This window comes from Odocoileus virginianus, chromosome 31 (genome assembly GCF_023699985.2).
Source record: "Odocoileus virginianus isolate 20LAN1187 ecotype Illinois chromosome 31, Ovbor_1.2, whole genome shotgun sequence".
Classification (NCBI taxonomy): Eukaryota; Metazoa; Chordata; class Mammalia; order Artiodactyla; family Cervidae; genus Odocoileus; species Odocoileus virginianus.
Window position 1 is genome coordinate 21010182 of NC_069704.1, and position 21628 is coordinate 21031809.

Consider the following 21628-nt stretch of genomic DNA (forward strand, 5'->3'; position numbering starts at 1 on the left):
GGAAGATGATTATTTAAGAATATAGCAGAGTAACTTGTAAATCTTAAGTGATTTAACTCTCCAGCACAGGTCTGCCTGTAATATTGCTGAATTTTTTATGTGAGAAAGATGTATTTCTGCTTCAGGCAGAAACCTTTTGGGTGCAGTCTCCCTCTGCATCTACAACCTATGGTCTGACTGAATGTTTTCTCTCTTAAAGAAAATTTACTTCTATTTCTTAACAACTGACAAGCGTATGAATGTTTCCCTCTGAAACTTCCTCCATTGCTCTGAACTACAACCAAGCACATTCCATGCCTAATTCTGCTAATTTATTTCTTCTCCTTACAGGAACTTTCCAAATAAATGTACTAATATAATTGAAAGGTACTAATATAATTAAAGTGAAAAACTCATTTCAATAGATTTTATTTTACCCTGCAACATACCTACATAACCAGTTTGAGAATTTATTCAGATAAAAGATGTAATGAGACCTTGATAATCTGTATTAGCCCATGAGATTATAAGGATAACTTGGCTGCTTTACAATATTCTGTTGTAGGCAAACTTTAGCAATTAAGTAATACCTTAACAGACGAACCGCAAGAAACTGAACCAAACCCTCGTACTGCAGTGCTCACCATAGTTCTAAACTTAAGCTAAGAACAATGCTTACTGTCTCTCTTATCTTAAAGTGAATTGTATTTCAGAGAGGTTTGGAAACCACTGTTTGAAAAGAGAATTCTTGCCCCTACAAAGATATTTAACTTATATGCAGAGTACATCATGAGAAATGCTGGGCTGGAGGAAGCACAAGCTGGAATCAAGATTGCCGGGAGAAATATCAATAACCGCAGATATGCAGATGACACCACCCTTATGGCAGAAAGTGAAGAGGAACTAAAAGCCTCTTGATGAAAGTGAAAGAAGACAGTGAAAAAGTTGGCTTAAAACTCAACACTCAGAAAACTAAGATCATGGCATCCGGTCCCATCACTTCATGGCAACTAGGTGGGGAAACAGTGGCTGACTTTATTTTTGGGGGCTTCAAAATCACTGCAGATGGTGATTGCAGCCATGAAATTAAAAGACGCTTGCTCCTTGGAAGAAAAGTCATGACCAACCTAGATAGCATATTAAAAAGCAGAGACATTACTTTGCCAACAAAGGTCCATCTAGTCAAAGCTTTGGTTTTTCTAGTGGTCATGTATGGATGTGAGCATTGGGACTATAAAGAAAGCTGAGCACTGATGAACTGATACTTTTGAACTGTGGTGTTGGAGAAGACTCTTGAGAGTCCCTTGGACTGCAAGGAAATCCAACCAGTCCATCCTAAATGAAATCAGTCCTTAATATTCATTGGAACGACTGATGCTGAAGCTGAAACGCCAATCCTTTGGCCACCTGATGCGAAGAACTGACTCATCTGAAAAGACCCTGATGCTGGGAAAAGATTGAAGGCGAGAGAAGGGAACGACAGAGGATGAGATAGTTGGATAGCATCACCGACTCAATGAACATAAGTTTGAGTAGACCCCAGGAGTTGGTGATGGACAGGGAGGCCTGGTATGCTGCAGTCCATGGGGTCGCAAAGAGTCAGACACGACTGAGTGAGTGAACTGAACTGAACTGACAAAGATATTAATAATAATAGAGTGATCAGGAGAAACTTTTTCTTGAAATGAGAACACATGAAGAGCTGTTTAGAAGAATGGCTTAACTTACATGTTAGGTAATTTCTGCACCCCTTCCTTTCTTCAATGATCTTTATCCACTGTTTCTTTCAAAGTCAAACTGCCAGAGTTTTCTCATGAAAACCCACAATTTCATTTACCTGTGCTTCATCTAAGTAAGTGTTTCTCTAGCCCTCTCCTCTGGGCTGGGATCTGTAATCTCCTACTTGCCTGGCCTCCGTGTGGTCTTTACTGAGCATCAGCCCTTCAGTTCAATGAGTCCAACATATGCCTTGGAAGCAGTAGCCACCTCCCCTGGGCTAGGTTTAACTCTGCACATTGGGCCTCAACAGCACAAACCAGGCTACAGCTTCAAAGTGGACCCTCTGTGCTGGTGTAGTGGGTTTTCTGGGCCAAAAGTCTCTCTGCCCCCCATCTCCTAACAACCTGCCCACCTGGTGAGTCAGGGTGGGGACCAAAGGCTCTCCAATCCTGCTCCCCTTGGCTGAGTACGTGAGGCTGGCCTGTGGACTTCACTGCCAGCTGATAAAACGGACCCTGCTTCTGCACACAAACCCTGCTCTCCTTACTGCCACACAGAGTATGCAGGTCCTCGGGGACACAGAAGGATCTCTCTCCTGTCTCAGGTCTAAGCCACGTTCTCCAACAGAGTTTATCAGATGCTCTACATTCGGGGGATGTATTGGCATCCACCCACCCAGCAACACGGTGACACCTTGCTCCATTTTGCTGGTGATCCTTATATGAACTTTTCCATGAGTCAGAACCTTGGAAGAGAAGAAAAATGGGTTGCATCAAAGCCCATCTTGAACCCCTAATACATTTGTGATGACATGACTCAGATCGAATGTGTCAGACACCAAGGGATGAGATATGAAACCAAAGCACACATGGTGAGATTGAGGCTTTTACTGCAAACCATGGCAGCCAAGTAGCTACATGAATCCGAGCAACTGGCCTTGACCAAGGTACCAGGTCCTAGCAGCTTTTACTTAACAATACCAAGCACAGCTTTAGCTAGAATTCTTGGGTGCCACAACAACTAAAATTAGAAAAAAGAGAAACAAACCAAAAACCACCATTCTAAGATCAAGGGTAGCTTTTCTTTGGACCACACAATGAGCAGGCAAAAATCTGGCCCTGATTAAAGATGCTGATGACAGAGAAGCTCTGACAATGGCCTCAGATCTGAAAGGCAATGTTGCTTCCCAAAGATTTTTCAGTCCTGGTGGAGAGGGCAAGCACTGGCAAGAATGACAAAAGGATCATTCCAAATCAGACCTTCTTCAAGCATGGGTGAGAGACACAATAGCTAGGCCAGGCAGACCTCCAGGGTGGGAGCTTCTGGATTATACACACAGCTCCTCTTTCTCAGGCTATGCCAGGGACGAGCAACAAAGGCTGTCAGAGCAGAGAGTAACAGGGGCACCAGGAGAGTGCCTATCTCAGAGCTCCCCAGATGGAATCAGTGTTTCCTACCTCGGGGAACAGCAGGACCACTCACCCAAGTCAAAACCCTGGCTCTAATTTGCTCCCCATCACAACCCACATCCAAGTGTTATCCCATTCAGAGCTCTGTTAATGCTTGAGGGCAGGTGCTACTCTCACCTGGAAAAATGCAAGGGTCCCAGTAATTGGTCTCTCTGCCCCTGGTGTGTTAACAGAATATCCTTCTACAAGCATCAGTCATGGCACTACCACGGCTTAAAATCTCAATGGCTTTCTATGGCCTCTGACATAAAACCCAAAACACCTTCATACCACCTCTCTAGCAGCATCTTGCCTTGAATTCTGTTATTTAGCTGAATCTCGACTGGTCTTCAAATGCCAAGTGATGCACCATTTTCTCCAGCTTTCCCTGACACGCCCTCCCCAGTCTGTGAGCTTCCTCGATGCTCCCACCATCCTTTCTTAAATCTGCGGCTCCAATCACACTGTGCAATGATGCTGGATTCCATGTCTATCTTCTTCACCAGGAAAAAACTCCTGAGGTACAGGGAGTCCATCTCTGGATTCATGATACCAAATGACTGCAGCCATGAAATTTTTAAAAAGATGCTTGTTCCTTGGGGGAAAAAATGCTATGACAAACTTCGACAGCGTATGAAAAAGCAGAGACATCACTTTGCCAACAAAAGTTCATACAGTCAAAGCTATGGTTTTTCCAGTAGTCATGTACAGATGAAGAAGTAGGACCATAAAGAAGGCTGAGCACTGGAGAACTGATGCTTTCAAACTGTGGTGTTAGAGAAGCATCTTAAAGAGTCCCTTGGACAGCAAGGAGACCAAACCGGTCAATCCTAAAGGAAATCAACCCTGAATATTCACTGGAAGGACTGATGCTGAAGCTGAAGTTCCAACACTGTGGCCACCTGATGTGAAGAGCCGAATCACTGGAAAATACCTTCATGCTGGAAAAGACTGAAGGCAGGAGGAGGGGATGACAGAGGATGAGACGGCTGGATGGCACCACTGACTCAATGGACATGCTGCTGCTGCTAAGTCGCTTCAGTTGTGTCCGACTCTGTGTGACCCCATGGACAGCAGCCCACCAGGCTCCTCCGTCCCTAGGATTCTCCAGGCAAGAATACTGAAGTGGGTTGCCATTTCCCTTTCCAACGCATGCATGCATGCTAAGTCACTTCAGTCATGTCTGACTCTCTGCGATCCCATAGACAGCAGCCCACCAGGATCCCCTGTCCATAGGATTCTCTAGGCAAGAATAGTGGAGTGGGTTGCCATTTCCTTCTCCACAATCGACATGAGTCTGAGCAAACTTAGGGAAATGGTGAAAGACAGGGGAGACTGGTGTGCTGCAGTCCTTGGGGTCGCAAAGAATTGGACACAACTTAGCAACTGAACAACAATGATGGATAGCACTTGGAAGGCTCCAGACAGGATATATGCTGTGGACCCAAAGAAGAGCAGAATAGAGCTCCTGCCCCTGAGAAGTACAGTCTAGACCAGGAGACAGTCACACAAATGAACTAAAATACAATGAGAAGTTGTATGACAGACATATCATCAAAATTCTATATCGACAGCTTCCAACTCTATAGTTTCATCGTTTTATACACAGCCCTAGTCACGTTGCTAAATTTTTGTTTGACAGTCTCCTAGAAACAGTGAGGCTGAGATAAGGGCTGAGAAGGAGGAGGGGTGGGGGAGCAGAGGGGCTAAGGACCGCGTTCTGTTCACCTTTGAATCCTCTGTGCCTCACACAGAATCTGGCAGATCAAAGGAGCTATGTATATTGGATATATGGAGTAAATAATCATGCCCTTCCTAAGGGGTGGGAGGTAACCATGGGAAGCTAAAAGTAGGACATGGATGGACATTATCACTGATCTTGAAACTCATCTCCCAGGCCGAAAGGGAAATGAACAGCATGAGCAAAGGCATCAAGTGGCAGGGCAGTCTGGGAGAGCCCTTGACGAGCAGTTAATCTGGGGAAGATGCCCAAAGTAAATTCAAAGCCTGAGGATATTCTGCCACTCTTCTGTCCTCTCGGGGATCCTCGGCCATCCTAAGAGACGCACCCAAAGAGCTAGTTAGCCTCCATCTCCTATCGACCCATGAAATTCACTGAAGGACTCGGACTTGCTAAGGACAGCTGCAAATCCTCAGAAATCACAACACTCAGAAGTGGTCACAAGAATGATACACAAAACTCAGTTGGGCTTCTTCATTTTCCTTCACTATAGACAAGATTAACTAGCATGCCCCCAATTCCAGCAGAACTCAGGAGGAGACCACAGTGGTCATTCCCCCTAGTCTTGACTCAGATAGGCCAGAGCAATTATCTGGGGATTGGAACTTATAATATTTTTAGTAGGGTTCAATAAAAGCGGTAGAAAACATGTCTCATAAGAAAAACAGCCCCAGTAATTTCATGCAAGGGGAATTACAAGTTCACAGTGATTCTGTGAAATATTTTACATAACAAGGCCTGGTCTTCAGCTAAATCGCAATGAATTTCGGACTGCTCTGAACCAAACCCTTTTATGTACATGGAAGGCAAAGAATAAAGTCAAAATGAAAATACTGTAGTTTAGTTTGTATTTTAAATTTATGAAAACTTGCTCAAGCGAGCTTACACACACCACAAACACATGCTCAGCAGGCTGAATTATCATGCTCCTCTTACCACTTTTTCTCACTGGGCCTTTTCTACTAAATTCTAAGCTAGACCCAGGCCATGCAGCCCCTAAGACAAAAAGTCTCTGGATCCATCTCATGCAGAAGACAGAGCTGCACGCCCCTCCTCTCTCCTGTCTGTTCTGTAGAAGAGCCTGAGAGAGGGCTCCAGGCCCCGAGTGTCTATGGATGATGCACTGTTCTCCCCCAAAGAAAGAAAAGGGGATACATCCTGCCAATGATTTTATTTCAATACACGGTTTAAAATCTAATGAAAATTTCAAAAACACAGAAGAGTACAATAAGCACAAAATCTGGTCTGTGTTGTCTGAAACTTTAAGAAGAGAAAATATTGACTACACTATTCCTTGCATTAAATGAAGATATATTATTTTGCAGTCTATATAATAAACAGACATTCTCTGTGTCAAGAGAACAGGGTAAAAGAAAAAATGATGAACATAGAATTGAGGAGTGCTCTAAACATGGGAGGACATGTTGAGAGACAGAAGGAACACAGAGGGGAAAATCCTAGTACCAAACAAGCACTGTCAAGTAGGATGAACCAGACTGCCCTGGTGATCCAGTGGTTAGGAATCTGCCTGCTGATGCAGGGGACATGGGTTTGATTCCTGGTCTGGGAAGATCACACATGCCATGAAGCAAGCCTGTGCGCCCCAACTACTGAGCCCACGTGCCTAAAGCTGGTCCCCCACAGCAGGAGAAGCCACCACAAGGAGACTAACACCCCATCTAGAGAGTGGTGGCCCCCACTTGCCACAACTAGAGAAAGCCCGTCGACCAAGGAAGACCTAGCACAGCCTAAAATAAAATTTTAAAAGTTACAATGAACCTCTGGGAACATGGAAATTGTTCAAAGTCCACCATGATGAAGAGTTGACCAGGCTACAATGTCTTCTACATCAAAATTTCAGATGTCCCTATGTGGGAAACATTCCATTAACATGTAAAGCCTGGTTCTATCATGAGTCACTAAGCAAAGGGACTTGGCAAAAATTACTTGACAGTGGTATCTGCAAAAAACAAAAAAAAGTTAGTTCAACTGATATTTACTCTGCATACTGTACTGATGTGCTCAGTCACGGCCGACTCTCTGCGACCCCATGGACTGCAGCCCACCAGGCTCCTCTGTCCATGGAATTTTCCAGGCACGAATACTGGAGTGGGTTGCCATTTCCTTCTCCATTACTCTGCACAGTGCCAGAAAAAATATAGCCTATAACTTCTTTACATTCTGCTTAACCTAGAAACATATCTATTGTAAGCAGGGTTACTATATCAAATTCATGCCATAATGTTTGCTTTCATCAGCAAAAATATTTACAAATAGGACAATGACATCAAACTTTGTATTAATATCTTTTTTAATTCAAATTTATTATGGCTTTAAGGAAATATTTGATTAGGCATCCAAGCTTTGGCTAAACCATAACATTTTAAAAATTATTCCTTTTGAAGTATTATTCAAAGCTGTATACACTTTATAAAAAGATAATGAGATGAACAATTCACGATTTTATGTATTCATGCACAGTGAAGAGGAAATGATACTGAATCAAACTCCCAAACCCAAATAACTGGGTAACTCAGTTAAATATTTTAAAGCTGATTTGTGTGTGTGCGTGTACAATTTTTAGTTACTACCAGACCATCTAAAACTGATCTGAAAGCTGTTGTCCAAAACTCTTCAAATTCCTCAAATTCCGTAATTCCATTTATTCTCTTTCTCAAATCAAAAGATTTAAACATACATAATTGAAGAACCAGTATGACCATTTTTCTCTTTAACAATAATATCTACTTCTGGATCAGCTAGTTAGCTGATCAGTCAGATTTACAGCTAACTGACAGGTAGAATCTGGCTTCCTCCCAAAGCAGCAGTGATGAACTCCCTGAACAGTGTTTTAGACAGGTGGGCCCTTGAGGTGTTCACTCCAGAAATCAGGAACATATGAGGTCCTTTCCAAACCCTGCACAAGGACCGACTTTAGAGAGGCCTCTTGAAGCTACAGCCACAGCTGCAGGGTTCATGATGCTCAAACATGCTGCCCGAGTCCAGCAGAGATCTGTGCAGGAAATAATCAGAGAAGAATTTTCCAGGAAATGTTTTAAGACCCAACTCAAACCCAAGATCTGGATTTAGTCTCTGACAAAAAAGACGTCTCCCAAACCTTTATTTTTCATTCCTGATTCTGTGAAAAGGAAAACCAACTTTAGTGTCTGTCCCACCTAGGTCCTCACTGATTGAAGCTCAGGGCTTTTTCAGAAGATGTAATGACTTCCATTCTGTTTTTTGAGGAACCAATGGGGTTTCTTTTCTCTGGAAATGGTTTTGGCTCCCCCCAGAATGTGTAACATTTCATTAATCTTCACAGCAGTCTTCTGGAGTGGGCAGGACAGGTGAACTCTCTTCATTTCACTGACCAGACGATTAGCAGATGACTTGCCAAGTGGCTCGCTATAAGCAAGGCTCTGATGCCAGAACCAAGTGATCGAGTCCAGCACTTCAATGTTTTTATGCAAAGGCACCAAAAAGGGGTGTGACTGCTAACTTACTAACAGATCTATTGATTTGAACAGATAGATAAAATCCACACATGAGTTATTCCCCTTGTATTAATCTAGACCAAAAGCAAGAGTTGACTTGCAAATAAATCATGGCCACAAATTTGCCCTTCATTTGTTGTAGACTAGCAAACACCTAATTGGCCCTCACTAGGAAGCTATTTTTTTTTGATGGGCAAGAGAAAGGAACTTAAAAATCCACAGCTGCCATGAGAGTGACCTAAGAGAGAAAGCTGATAGAATCAAATAAGCCCTGGGGGAGGAGAGATTTAAAAAAATGTTCTCCAGGGTAGGGGGAAAAAAAAAAGAATTCCCCAGGAAGTTACAAGGAAGTGTATATTAATAACTTATTATCTTGAAGATTTTAAACCTAAGAAATGAAGCAAGCATATCATTGATGTTTTCCTACATGGCATATACATGTAAGTGACTATACTAATTAAACTAAGATTGTGTGATTAAGGAGACTTACGATTATAATATACTGAATTCCTCTTTATAATTACTGCTTTAAATCCAGCAAAAGAGATTCATCATCCTCTACCTTCACCTGGGGTTTAAAAGTAACTTTTAGAGGCTCGGGGGTCGAGATCTCCCTGCCTTCTTGGGGAGGATGCGCGGCACTGGCCTCCTCAGGGTCTGTCTCACTGAGCGCCTCGGGGTAGAGCTCACCGATGCGGCCCGGAGCCTCGCCCCTGGCAATGATGTCCACCCCCATCTCCCTGACCTCTTCTGGACCCTCAGCCACTGCGCGGTCTTTGGTTTTCCGAAGGCCACGCATCTTAAAAGCTTCCCTTGAGGGAGCAGCGTTGGAAATAGATTTCTTAAACCTCTCCCCCGACTGCCTCAGTCTCTCCCCGGACTGCCTCAGTCTCTCCCCCGACTGCCTCAGCCGCTCTCTCCTCTCTGGGGTCACTATTCTAGTCCTAATTCTGTTTACCCTCTTGTCAAAATTCTGCCGTGTCTTCTGCATGTTTTCTTTGGAAAAGGCCTTTTTGATGTTATCAATGCGCTCCTTGCCTGACTTTCTAAGCCTGGCAGACCTGCTCTCTTCAACAAAATATTCTTCGTCCGAAGACAGATCAACTGGGGTATCGAAGACTTCGTCCTCCTCCCCTGGACTCTCAATCAAGCTTCTGTCTTTCACGACAGACAGGGACGTCGGACACTGAACCTCCTCCTGAAGGAGAGAAAGCAAGCTTGTTAGCCATGGGTTCTTGGACCTTCTGGTCACACCTTTTCAATCTCCTCCACAGGTTGTTTATCCTCCACCCGCTCCTTAAATGCTGGTGTTTCTCAAGGTTTCTTTTTCTTCATCTCCCAAGTTCACCCTGAGCAACGTTATGCACTGCTCTACCTTCAAATCCAATGGCAAGCAGACTCACAAATCTTCCCTTCACCTCTCCCCTTCCCCTAAGATGAAGACTCATTTCCAACTGGCAGGCAGACTTCTTCACCTAGATATAACGCAGGCACCTCTAACGTAACTTATCCAAAAATCAAGGCCTAACCATCACCCTTTCCTGGATCTCTCAGCACTAATACCTCCAGGTGTCACCCAGAGAGAAACCTCAGAATCACTGTCCCAAATATTCCCTGCTCTCATCCAACATCCAACTGGTCACCAAGTGCTGTCGGTAACACTGCTTAACAACTAATAATTCCTCTGTTCCCTCCTCCTTCCTCCTTGCCTCTACCAGTGTCTTAATTCAAGCTCTGTAATCTCAGGCCTGAATTTATGAAATAGCTTCACCACCATATCACCTAAGTATTTCCTGTGAAATGTTCCTAAAACATAATCTGATCACATCCTTCCTCTACTTTAAAACATTTGGGAGCTCATCAATACTCAAAGGACAAAGAGTTCAAATTCTTTAGTATAATTAGACGGCTCTTTGGTCTGAACTACACCTGCTTTCCCAGTCCTCCAGTCCAGCCACAGAAACACTCTTAGCCCCTTCAACACATGCTCTTCTCATCCCTCCACAGCTTCGTATACATGGTTTTTGCTACCTTAATTAAATACCTTTAAATGCTCTTTTCAACTTTGTAAACAAAATCTTTGAGTCAAACATGCCCAACCTCCCCAAGAGACCAATTCTGTCTCCAATTTATACCCAAACGACACAAAAGTACTTCTTGTTGTTCACTCAGTTAAGTCGTGTCCGACTCTCTGTGACCCCATGGAATGCAACACGCCAGGCTTCCCTGTACTTCAAGTTTGCTCAGGTTCATGTGCATTATGTCGGTGATGCCATCCAACCATCTTCTACTTAACAATATTTTTCACAATTTGAATTGAACTGGAGCTCTACTCATTTATGTATATCTCCCTAGGGCCTTCACTAAATAATAGGTTCCATGAAAGCCGAGGTGTATCTTATTTATGATTTATGCCCAGCATCTATCAGAGTGCCTTGCACATAGTAGGTATGCTCAACAAATGACTGCTGGAACAAAGAAACACACACCTTCATTCAACAAATTGTTACTAAGCACCCACAATGTACCATTCAATTTTCTAGGCACAGAGAACCTCCTGTGAGTAAAACAATAAAAGAAACTATATTCTCAGAAAGAGAAATAAACAAGTTATCTATATATATGTTCGATGGTATAAATGTTAAGATGAAAAATAAAATGGGGAGTGGGGATACACTGGGGAAGATGCTCAGAAAGGTCTCAGAAGGTGACATCCAAGCCTAGACCTGAAGGCAAAGCATATCCCAGGGAGGAAAAGAGAAAGCAAAGAAGGCATCGTGACTGAAGCAAAATGGTCAAGGGTCAACAGGAGAGAAGGTAAGAGAGGGAGCGAGAGGGCCAGCGCACCGAAGGCTCTGTAGCCAATAATGCTTGTGGCTCTTATTTCGAGTGTGATAGGAAGGCTTCTGAAATGTTTTGGGGAAAACAGTGACATGATTTGACTCATGCTGTGAAAGGGTCACCCTGTTGAAATGAGGCAGTCGAGGGTAGTGAGAAGCAGGGAGCGCAGGCAGAGACCGCTGAGATCAATCAGGTGAGAGACGTCAGGGTGTTGGCAGAGGTGGTGGTGAGAAGGGGTCTGATTCCAGATCCACTGTGAAGATAGGAGTCAATAGGATCCACTGCTAGACTGAGATGTGGAGACGTCAAGGGTGATGATTCTAAAGTCCAGGGCCTGAGCAAATGAAGGACAGATTTGCATTTCACTAAGACTGGGAAGACAGTGGGAGGCAGAGACTGACTAAGATGCTGAACATGCCGACTTTGATGCCCACTGTACATCCACGCAGAGACGACGAGTAGGCAGTTGAATTTGTAAGTCTGGAATTCAGGAGAGGTCTGGACTAGAGATTTATATCTAGTAAATCATTAATATAAAGTATATCATTAATATAAAGATGAAACTAAAAATCATGACCAGTTGAAAGAGACCACCAAGAGATTGAGTGAGTGGGTCTACACTCCATTACTCAAAACTCCTTGTAATCAACATACCTTTTAAAAATCAGAATATTTGAGATTTGGGAAAATAATATATAATATTCCCAGTGAGATCTTGGGAAGAAAAAAAAAATACAACATTCACTCCAGGGTGGCAAAAAGAGTACAAATAGCCCCATGCTACCTGAGGTTGGGTTTTGCCTTCAAATGAGTTCAGGTCAAGTTAGGTCTTGCTGCCAAATAAATTACAAAAAATTTATTTTTAGAAATTTTTGAATTTTGGTGTTATAGACAGATAAATGGATTTTGGACCTAAAGATAAGAAGGAAGAGATGAGAAAGAATCAAAATGGAAAAACATCAGCCAGTGAGGCAGGAGGAAACCCAAGAGAGAGGGACACCCCAAGAAGCCCAGGGGAATGAAGTTTTAAGAAGGGAGGACAAATGTGCAAAAGAGAGGAAGAGATGGAGGGAACAACTATGTCAATGTGTCAAAGGGTAAGGATGAGAACTCGACTGAACTGGCAGACACTAGTAACCTTGAGAATGAGCCCAAAAACACAGCTGCTAAAGGACCTCAATTCACTATTTACAGGCTACTTTTAAAGCTAAACCAGAAAAGCTTTAAAGATCATGAGATTTCTAACTGAACCCATGAATTTTTTTTAAAAGAAACCATGCTCCCAGGATTCCCTGGGGGTCCAATGGTTAAGAATCCGCCTTGTAATGCAGGAGACACACTGGTTCAACCTCCGGTCCACAACTAAGTCCATGCATCACAACTACTCAGCCCACACTCTAGAGCCCACAAGTTTCAAACACCTAGCCCAGTGTGTGACAACTACTGGAGCCCACACACACTAGAGCCTGTGCTCTGCAACAAGAAAAGCCACTTTGTAGCATAGTACAGCTATAGATTAGCCCCAGCTCGCCATAGCCCCCGCTGGCCACAACTAAAGAAAGCCCTGTGTGGCAATGAAGACCTACCAAAGAGAAAAAAATGAATAAATGAATCTAAAACAAAACAAAAAAAATGTAACCTTACTTTGAGATCCAGATTAAATCTATTCAATGAAAAAAATTTACTATGTAAGAAATATATTCATATACATTCCAAAACCTATCAGTCAGCCTGATAGTCAAGAAGGTTTCCCCAGAACTTTATTTCTTTGCATACTTATTTAGGATTTAATTATTTGGCTATAGGATTGGACAGTCTAGGAGCTTAAAAAAAAAAAAGGTGGGTATCTGATAGCTCTCTGATGAATCAGTTAGAAGCTGCAACTTTATTCCTCTCCTTTCCTGACCACCTGCTACGGGGAGCAGCTTCAGCAGCCCTGAGTGTGTGGGTGTGGACTGAGGAGGTATTAGGAACGGAGCTGAAGAATCATTACTGTTTGGTGAGAAAAACCTTCACAATCCTACTGTAAAGAAATCAGACCTGGCTAAACTCAGGAATCACAAACCCTTCTTCAACTGCACAACAAACTCTACAACATCAGGCTTAAAAACAAAACAGAGGTGAAGTCAGAGAAAGCATCTGTCTAGTGAATCTATTTGTTGTAACACCTATGCATCGGAGATATCATGAGTTAGTGGTGAATACACTATAATAATAATTGAAAACAACTAGGGTTGAATTATAGTTGATTTCCAAGTATAATTATTATGCACCTTTTCATGTAAAATTCTAGGTAAGAAGATGATTTTTGTAACAAAACAAGTACTATGAATTGGAGTATAGTAGCCATGATTATGAAAGTAATATAGCTAGGAGAATTCTGAATATTTACAAGTCCGGAACTTATCTTTAGAGAAAGGCCTAATACCTCATTTGGGAAGCAAAGGCATGTGGTTAGTAAGCAAAATTGTTAGAAGGTATGATAATCCTCCTTCCTGGCTTTCATGGTGACAAGGTCACCAAGGTGAAAGCATGTTCAAAAAGAAATCATAATGTATGATACAGAACAGATACTTTTTTCAAAGCCAATGTCCAGGATTAGGTAAAAGCTCCACTGTACACAACTGTGGGAAATAAAGTACCAATAGAGTCTGCCACCAAAAGATATATCCAGTGAAATCTTTTTGAGGAAAAACCCAAATGGAAAGGTAAGCATGTTACAGCTAAATTACTCAGCTTCAAGTTAATTTTAGTAGAAGCACAGTCTCAATAAAGACATGTGTGTGTGTGTGTGTGTGTGTGTGTGTACACACACACACACACACACATATAATTATGTATATATAGACATATATTAACTATGAGAATAAATTTTAAGAATTTTGGGGATTCTCTGGTGGTCTAGTGGTTAAGATTTGGCTCTTTCACTGCCGTGGCACAGATTCAGTGCCTGGTCAGAGAACGGAGATCCCACAAGCGGAGCAGCCAAAAAAAATTGTAAGAATTTTAACTGCTATGAAGAAGCATATGAATGCTGTATGCTGTGTTCCAACATCTAAGAATCCCCAAATCCATTGGTAGTTGCCTGTATCTTTTCTTCACAAGCACTTTCAATTACATGATAGCCACTGCTTATTGACAAAGGGCTGCTTACTCTGCTCAACTTAATTTCACAGACTCTTCGTAGCATTATGCCTCTCAGTTGCTTTTTCATACCATCTTTTATTCATTTTAGTAACTGCTAGGGCTCAAAGAAAAGAAAAAAAGAGCAAGTTTCAGGGAATAAACAGGTAAATATAGAAACAACTTTTAAAAAAAAGAATCGTATGTCAACAGACACACAAGAGACAATCAGGACTTTTCAAAAACTTGTTTTATTAAGTCACTGTAAACCTTGATTGTTACCGGGTCTACTCTTCACACAAAGGTTCTCAGGAGAAATGCTGGATACCACGAATGTTTCCTGGCATGCCCCATGCAAGTGGAGCATGAGATATACCCATGACTGTTAATGCCCTTGGAAAAGTGAATTTAAGAATGAAGACTATATTCTTGTACTAAATCTAGACCCATTACATACACTGCTAAAGGCTTCTGACAGTAAGATGACAGGTGTGTGTGTGTGTGTGTGTGTGTGTGTGTGTGTGTGTTCCCAAAAAAATTCTGGAGAAGAACTTTCAGGGACTTGCGGGGTGGGGAGGCAGGAAGAAATGGCAAAGCCCTTCAGATGGCATAGTCCAACCTGCCTACCTCTGAAATCAGCAACCTTCTCTTCTCATTCTTTCTCCTAAATAACCAACAGGCTCTTCACAACAAATCCAAAATACCACTTACCATGCCAGTGTAACCTTACCAGTCAACAGTGGGCTACAGAGAACTGACTAAAGTATAAAGAATCTCCTGGGGCATTAATGGCCCACATCCCTGGTATCTTACAAATACCCGCCCACATAATCCAACTGTGTTCCTATTTCAATTTGTTTTTATTCTTCTAGGCTTTTCCCCTATGCATATGGGCATCCATCCATTTAAAAAATACAGCATGGTAACACTACATGCACCAGTGAACATCCCTGCACACATTCCTGATTTTACGCATCCAGCAAGTTCTTTGATGTGAAATTTTCAGGCCAAAAGGTTTGTGAATTTTTAAGGTTCCTAACACATACTACCAAAACTACCCTCCAGAAATGTACCAATTAATATTCTACTAGCAGAAAATGAAAGTGCGTGTTATTTCCTATTCTTAAACTCAGAATATGTCTCAATAACTATAAATATTTAAATAAGTGAAAGTGGAATTTTGCTCATTTATTTGGTCTTCTGTGAATTGACTGATGATGACTTTCCAATTTTTCTACCATGAGAGTTCAAGCGTTTCCCTTTTGATTTGTAAGAGTTTTAAAACATATAGTAGGTTTTAGGCATTTGCCATGAATGCATTCCTATCTCAAAAAACATGAGGGTTAAGTGCAGGGTAAGACAGGAACTTACACAATGTCACATGGAAACTACCATATAAAAGCAGCTAAGAGACATTAGAATCAAATACAAGGAATTACTTATGTGACTCCTATGCTTGTACAACTATAAGAAAAAACATAACTGTCTGATTGCTCATTAAGAAATACTGTTTTGCTTATAACTGTGACTTACACATTATTATATACAAAAAATTCAATAGACAAATTAATTTCTGCGAAGTTTACATTTTACTGTTTAGGGCTTTCCAGGCTCTCCAGAGCAAGCGGAAGAACCACACTGAGGGGCTACAGGTCCTCAGTTTCTTTTTTTTTCCCATACAACTAAGAGGTGTTTTAAACTGGAGGCTTCTTAGCTATCTTCTAGTTCTAACTTTCTTAAAGGCTATGAGAGGGCACCAGGCTAATATGGCTAATATCCCCAAAGCGGATTACCAATATTAAGTTTCAAAGGCAAGAAATAGACTCAGCTATGATCCACAGTTCATATTACATGGAATGGCTGAGAAGCTCAAAACACTGACAAGATAGTACACCAGTTAACAGAGAAATGGCTTTATCCTGAGATCCCTGTTGATACAGAACTCCACCACACACATGTATACAACAGTAACCATGTGACACTGGAAACTCGGATAAGACATGCTGGCCATTAAAGGATGCAAAAGATTGCAGTCATCGAGTTAAACACACAGCTTACCTGGAATATGACCACACGGAATTTGTTCTTCTTCATTATTTCTTCTTGCTTAGCTTCAACTTTTTTAACGTGAGTTTGTTGCTTCTCCACCCGGGCCTTCACGTCTTTAATGTGAGCACTGACCTTCCGGGTTTTCTCAAACAACTTGTTAATGACATAGCCCGTGTTGCTGTGCGACTGTGAAAACTTGAGCAGGTCAATCTGGACGGACTTGATGGCATTCTCCATCACCCTGTGTCTCTCCTCTATCCGCTTCTGGCTGGCCTGCACGCTGTCCACAATGGCAGCGACTTTGTCCAGCACGGTCACAATGGTGAGAGCGGCATCTTGGTCTTCATCTTCCGTCACATTCGACAGGCGATTCTGGTGGATTTTATCAGCATTTGAAGCCGACCCATTATGCTCCATTTTAATTATTTCTCAGTGAAAGATGTCTTACCACAATCAATTCTGGCACCGAGAGCAAAAAGTTAGCTTGATAACGGGCAACAGGGTTGCTTAAAGGGTTGGAAGCCCCGCCCCTGGAGGCTGGTCAAGTATTTGTAACTACAAATACCCATACATGACTGTTCTGCAATATGAACCCTCCCAAAGCACTGGGTGCTGTTCCAAACATGCTTACTGACTGACTAAAGGGCTCAAATAAGACTGTGTGGGTAGAAGAGGGAAGCTTCTTAAAAAGAAAAGTTCCCTAAAGCCACCATGTTACTAATATTAAGCCTAGAAGCCAAATAACTAAATAAAGCAAACTTTAAGTGATGGGTGAAGCCTTTTGCCTTTAGACAATTTCAAGCATTATTTATAAAAAGCAGATGGGAATTCTGAACAAAAATCTGTTTTTTTCATTAATCTCACATATTAAATGTACTGATATATCAGTATCAAAGAATGCAGTAAATAAACACACCAGAACAGAGGCCATATAGTGAAAACATTATATTATAACATGCTTTTCCAAACCAAATATTAAAATTAATATTTTGAACATATTCTTAAATTCTACATGCATACTTCTGAATACCTAAACTACATGTTAAACAGCTGAACACATTCTATTCACACTTCAGATCTTTAAACATCAACAATCTATTAGTATAGCTATTACTACAGAACAAATTTGGAGAGAGGTCTGAGATGATTTTTAAGCTCACACAAAGAGCACCAATTGTTAACAATCATTTTTGCATTTTTTATTCACAAACACTGATACCATTGGTTTATTTATGTTAAAACAAATACTCTCTTTAAAAATGAATGTGTATTAAAGTAGTTTAAATGATAGAGTAGGCTTTATTCCAATCTGTTTGTTGAACAGACTATTTTCACAACATCTAAGTCTACTTTTCAGTGATCCATTTCATCATTGCTACCATATACTTTTAAAAATTAATTCAGAATTATTTTTTCAAAGAGAGAAATGATCAAATTCCAGTCCATACATCTTATAAATATTTTACATCTAACACACACAACTTTATAGTTCATGCGATAGGCAGTGTCTAAAAAATCAGTTAATAAATCTCAAAAACATTGAAATGTCTAAACACAGTGTCTTCTAGATTTTTTTTTTTTTTGTAAGAAAAGTAATCTGTAAACATCTTTACCTTTAGTTCATGCTTGGTCATTTGCTGTGGTCATTGTGGAAGAAGTGGGTATGACTTTGTAACCATTTGTGAAGTGGTCCATCTTTGCAAAAATATTACATTCCATGGGTAAAGAACAAGTCTTAGAATTACCATGTGGTACAAATTTGTGAAATCAATTTCTGTATTTAAAAACATAAAACAAAGACTACTACACAGTCCAAAACTGTTGTAGCTGAATATTCTAAATACGGGCCAACAGTACTACACTAAAAATGTCCAAAAATAAGGCCTCTGAAATAAATATTTCCATTCTTTAAAAAAAGACATAATAAATGTACATCACATGGTCAGTGTACATATAAAAGTCACCAGTTCAAACCATTCTGGATGACGTATCTGAAGTAAAATGACCTAGGTTTTGCTTCTGTCGTCGTCCTCTATTATTTTTAGGGCATTTTCTGTTAAGAAAAAAGGAAAATGTCATTTTGTTTAGGATACTTCAAATGTTTCCAGGTTAATACACACTCCACACATAAAGCCATATAGCATATGATCACATGAAAGGGAAACAGACGCTACTTGATGACAGACCATCATGTCAGACTGCCGTCTTTCCTACAAAGCTGGGAGGTGACAGGATTAGACATGCAATGCAGGTATAAACACAAATGAAACTCACTCCCAGGGTCTCCCACTGCGTGTGCATCCCCAAGAGAAACTGCCACCCTTCTTCTGGCCTGGCAATTACCAAACCACAGTGACTGGTAACATGTAAACGTGCGACAGTAGAAAGGATCCTAGCTCATGTACTTTCTCTAAGCACGACAACACCCTCAAAATGACAAGGACAGCTCAGGTGAAGGAGAAATCAGGGAGAAATGTGCTTATTAACCTCAAATCAGAAAATACAGGAAATGCCTAGTTATTTTAGATGGTAACTCAGAAGTCCTTCAACACCCTGCTGAGACAAACCACAAAAGCCAGGACAGAACCAGGGGGTAAGAGCTACTTCTCAGCCTGCTCATGCGGTTCTGGGCATGTTTCTCTGTGATGCGTTAAAGCCTGTCATGCCACGTGCCTGCCCACTGGAATGTAAACGTGACCAGCTCTCACTGTGGACAAAGTGCTACATACTACACAACGCGGAGTAAAGGAGGCTGGATGAGCTCCAGTAATTCTGAGTTTAGGCTCTGCTAGAAACTAGCTGTGCAACCCCCCTTTTTCTATAAGCAAAATATTAAGAGTTGGACTAACCTCTAAAATCTCCTCCAGCAAGAACTTTATAATCTAATGGTAAGAAATTCTTGAGACAATGAGAACTTCTACCCTAAAGTTCCAGGTTTTTACCCATTTTCCAAGAGCACGACTTTGTCTTGATGTAAAAGCCTTGATGGTAACACTTCCAGTTTACATACTGTTTTTCACAAATTTTACCTTACTTATCCTCATAAAAACACTTGGAGGTAGACAGGGCTGGAATCAACTCCATTTCTCACATGGGAATGCTGACTGGGAGGGATGGCAATCTTCAATTGCCACAAACTCACCGTAAAACCAGACAAGTTCCTGAGACCAGCGGTTTTTTTCATCTACACAATAAGGGGGTTTGGCCAAGGTGATATTCAACATGAAAGAAGATGCCAAGCGTAAGAGAAGAACATGTCACTCCTGCAGTCTTCATAAATGTGTCAGTGGGAACATCCCTTTAAAGGAAGATTCCTCACATGTAACAGTCACCACAGGATAAGTGAACAGCTGTCGCAATGGACTGTGTGGGAGAGGCACTCCTTAAAAATGCAGTGCAGGTCAGCCCATGTGCATAATTATAATATCCTCAAGCCAAGGGAGCAAGACATTCTAGGGGTGAAAATGCCATAATAAAAAGACCTCAGGAAGAGATCTATGATAAATTCAACGAGACGACCCTTCAGACATAGAGACAGAGGGTAGTGAGGACACTGTAACAGTTAAAAGTAAATATAAGGCAACGCCTATGTGTCTGTGAAGGCAGCAAATGGACTTGGGATATAAACTGCTGCTGCTGCTAAGTCACTTCAGTCGTGTCTGACTCTGTGTGACCCCACAAACGGCAGCCCACCAGGCTCCGCCGTCCCTGGGATTCTCCAGGCAAGAACACTGGAGTGGGCTGCCATTTCCTTCTCCAATGCATGAAAATGAAAGATGAAAGTGAAGTCGCTCAGTCGTGTCCGATTCTTAGCGACCCCGTGTACTGCAGCCTACCAGGCTCCTCAGTCTGTGGGATTTTCCAGGCAAGAATACTGGAGTGATGGGATATAAACTAGAGGTTACTAACTTGAATTCTCTGGCAGCTTAGCTGGTAAAGAATCTGCCTGCAAGGCAGGAAACCAGGTCTAACCCCTGGGTCAGGAAGATGCCCTGGAGAAGGAAATGCCGCACTCCAGTATTCTTGTCTGGAGAATCCCATGGACAGAGGAGCCTGGTGGGCTACAGTCCATGGGGTCACAAGAAACAGACACGACTTAGCAACTAAACCACAACCACCACTAATTTGAAAACTATCTGCAAGGTAATTTTAATTTAGTAGCTGAGGATTATGGCACAGTGAGAATTGAGGCAAAGAGCTAAACAAAAGGCTGGATAGGATTTACAAAAGGGCTTAACTATCTCTCTGCTCTTGGGTGAAGTTTTCCCAACCTAGGGCACCAATTTCCTCACTTCTCTAGAATGAAGGGGTTGAATACAAAGTAACTTCTTGCTGACTCTAATGTCCTTCAATCTTTAAGGAACTGAAAATCACTGGGCCTCAAAATCTTCCCTTGCCTTTATCTTATTACCTTATTTCTTTCATTCACCTTCCAAATCATCTTTTATTCCACTCCTGCTTTACTCTAATAACATCCTAAATGGCCTTCCAAAACCTCACATTTTCTCTCCAATAAATTTTTCAGATGACACACAGAACTAATGCTCTGGGAAAATGATTCACACCAAGTCCAGCCCCTGATGCAAAACCCCAAACTGCTACAAAATCAAGTCTGAATCGCACTCCCACAGGAGGATCATACTTAGCAAATGTATTTCCCAAGATGACTTAACATGGACCCCCCTCCTCTTGATGGTTCAGCGGCAAGAGGAATGGTTTAGCAATCAGGCAGCACCGAATCCAAATCCAGACCCTTTCACTTACTAGCTGGAGGACCACAGGCAAACTGCTTCACCTCTGAGCCCATGTTAAACAGCCACAGGCAGCCCTGCTGTTACATGGTGGGTCTATTTTTTCTATATTCTCTTTCTGCTGTCATTATTTTTTTATAACATTATGTCCCTACTTTAATCTACTGCCCAATTTCATATTCAGTAGTCTTGCCTAAGGGCAGATCATCTGTTCTATAGAATAAAGTCCACTGGCTTTTAGCACTTGTAATTTATGAAAAATATGTTATTCAGAAGAGTTTTTCATCATTTCTAGATTCATCATTTTAGCTCCAGATGGCTAAGAGCACAGAAGGTCTGGCTTCTCCCCAGACTTCAGATAGAAGAGCCACAAATCCATTATGGCCTGCCAATATCTGCACTTGATATAGTCCAACCCTCAGCCCAGAATAATGCAGAAATGTATAGAGATGTTGTTTATGGGAGTCTGAACCAAACTGAAAG

At 41.6% G+C, this 21628-nt stretch overlaps 2 protein-coding genes across 4 annotated transcripts in view; both read right to left on the reverse strand.

The window, feature by feature from the left end:
• Positions 1-7906: 7906 nt before the first annotated feature.
• On the reverse strand, positions 7907-18100 carry CAVIN4 (caveolae associated protein 4). Of its 2 annotated transcripts, none has more exons than XM_020908124.2 (3): positions 18008-18100; positions 16404-16766; positions 7907-9579 (listed from the first exon to the last, which is right to left on the reverse strand). In XM_020908124.2, exons 1-3 carry the CDS (start codon positions 18026-18028, stop codon positions 8902-8904), a joined length of 1062 nt encoding a protein of 353 aa, XP_020763783.2. In that variant the 5' UTR covers positions 18029-18100; the 3' UTR covers positions 7907-8901. The 2 variants fall into 2 exon arrangements, with proteins under 2 accessions (XP_020763783.2, XP_020763782.2); XM_020908123.2 differs by having other exon boundaries at positions 16404-16853; positions 18008-18098.
• Positions 17325-21628, reverse strand: part of TMEFF1 (transmembrane protein with EGF like and two follistatin like domains 1) — a 93026-nt gene continuing 88722 nt past the window's right edge. For both annotated transcript variants that reach the window (XM_070459370.1, XM_070459369.1), the window contains one exon: positions 17325-18447. In XM_070459370.1, the coding sequence (XP_070315471.1) occupies positions 18363-18447 (85 nt within the window). In that variant the 3' untranslated portion in view covers positions 17325-18362. The remainder of the gene's footprint in view (positions 18448-21628) is intronic.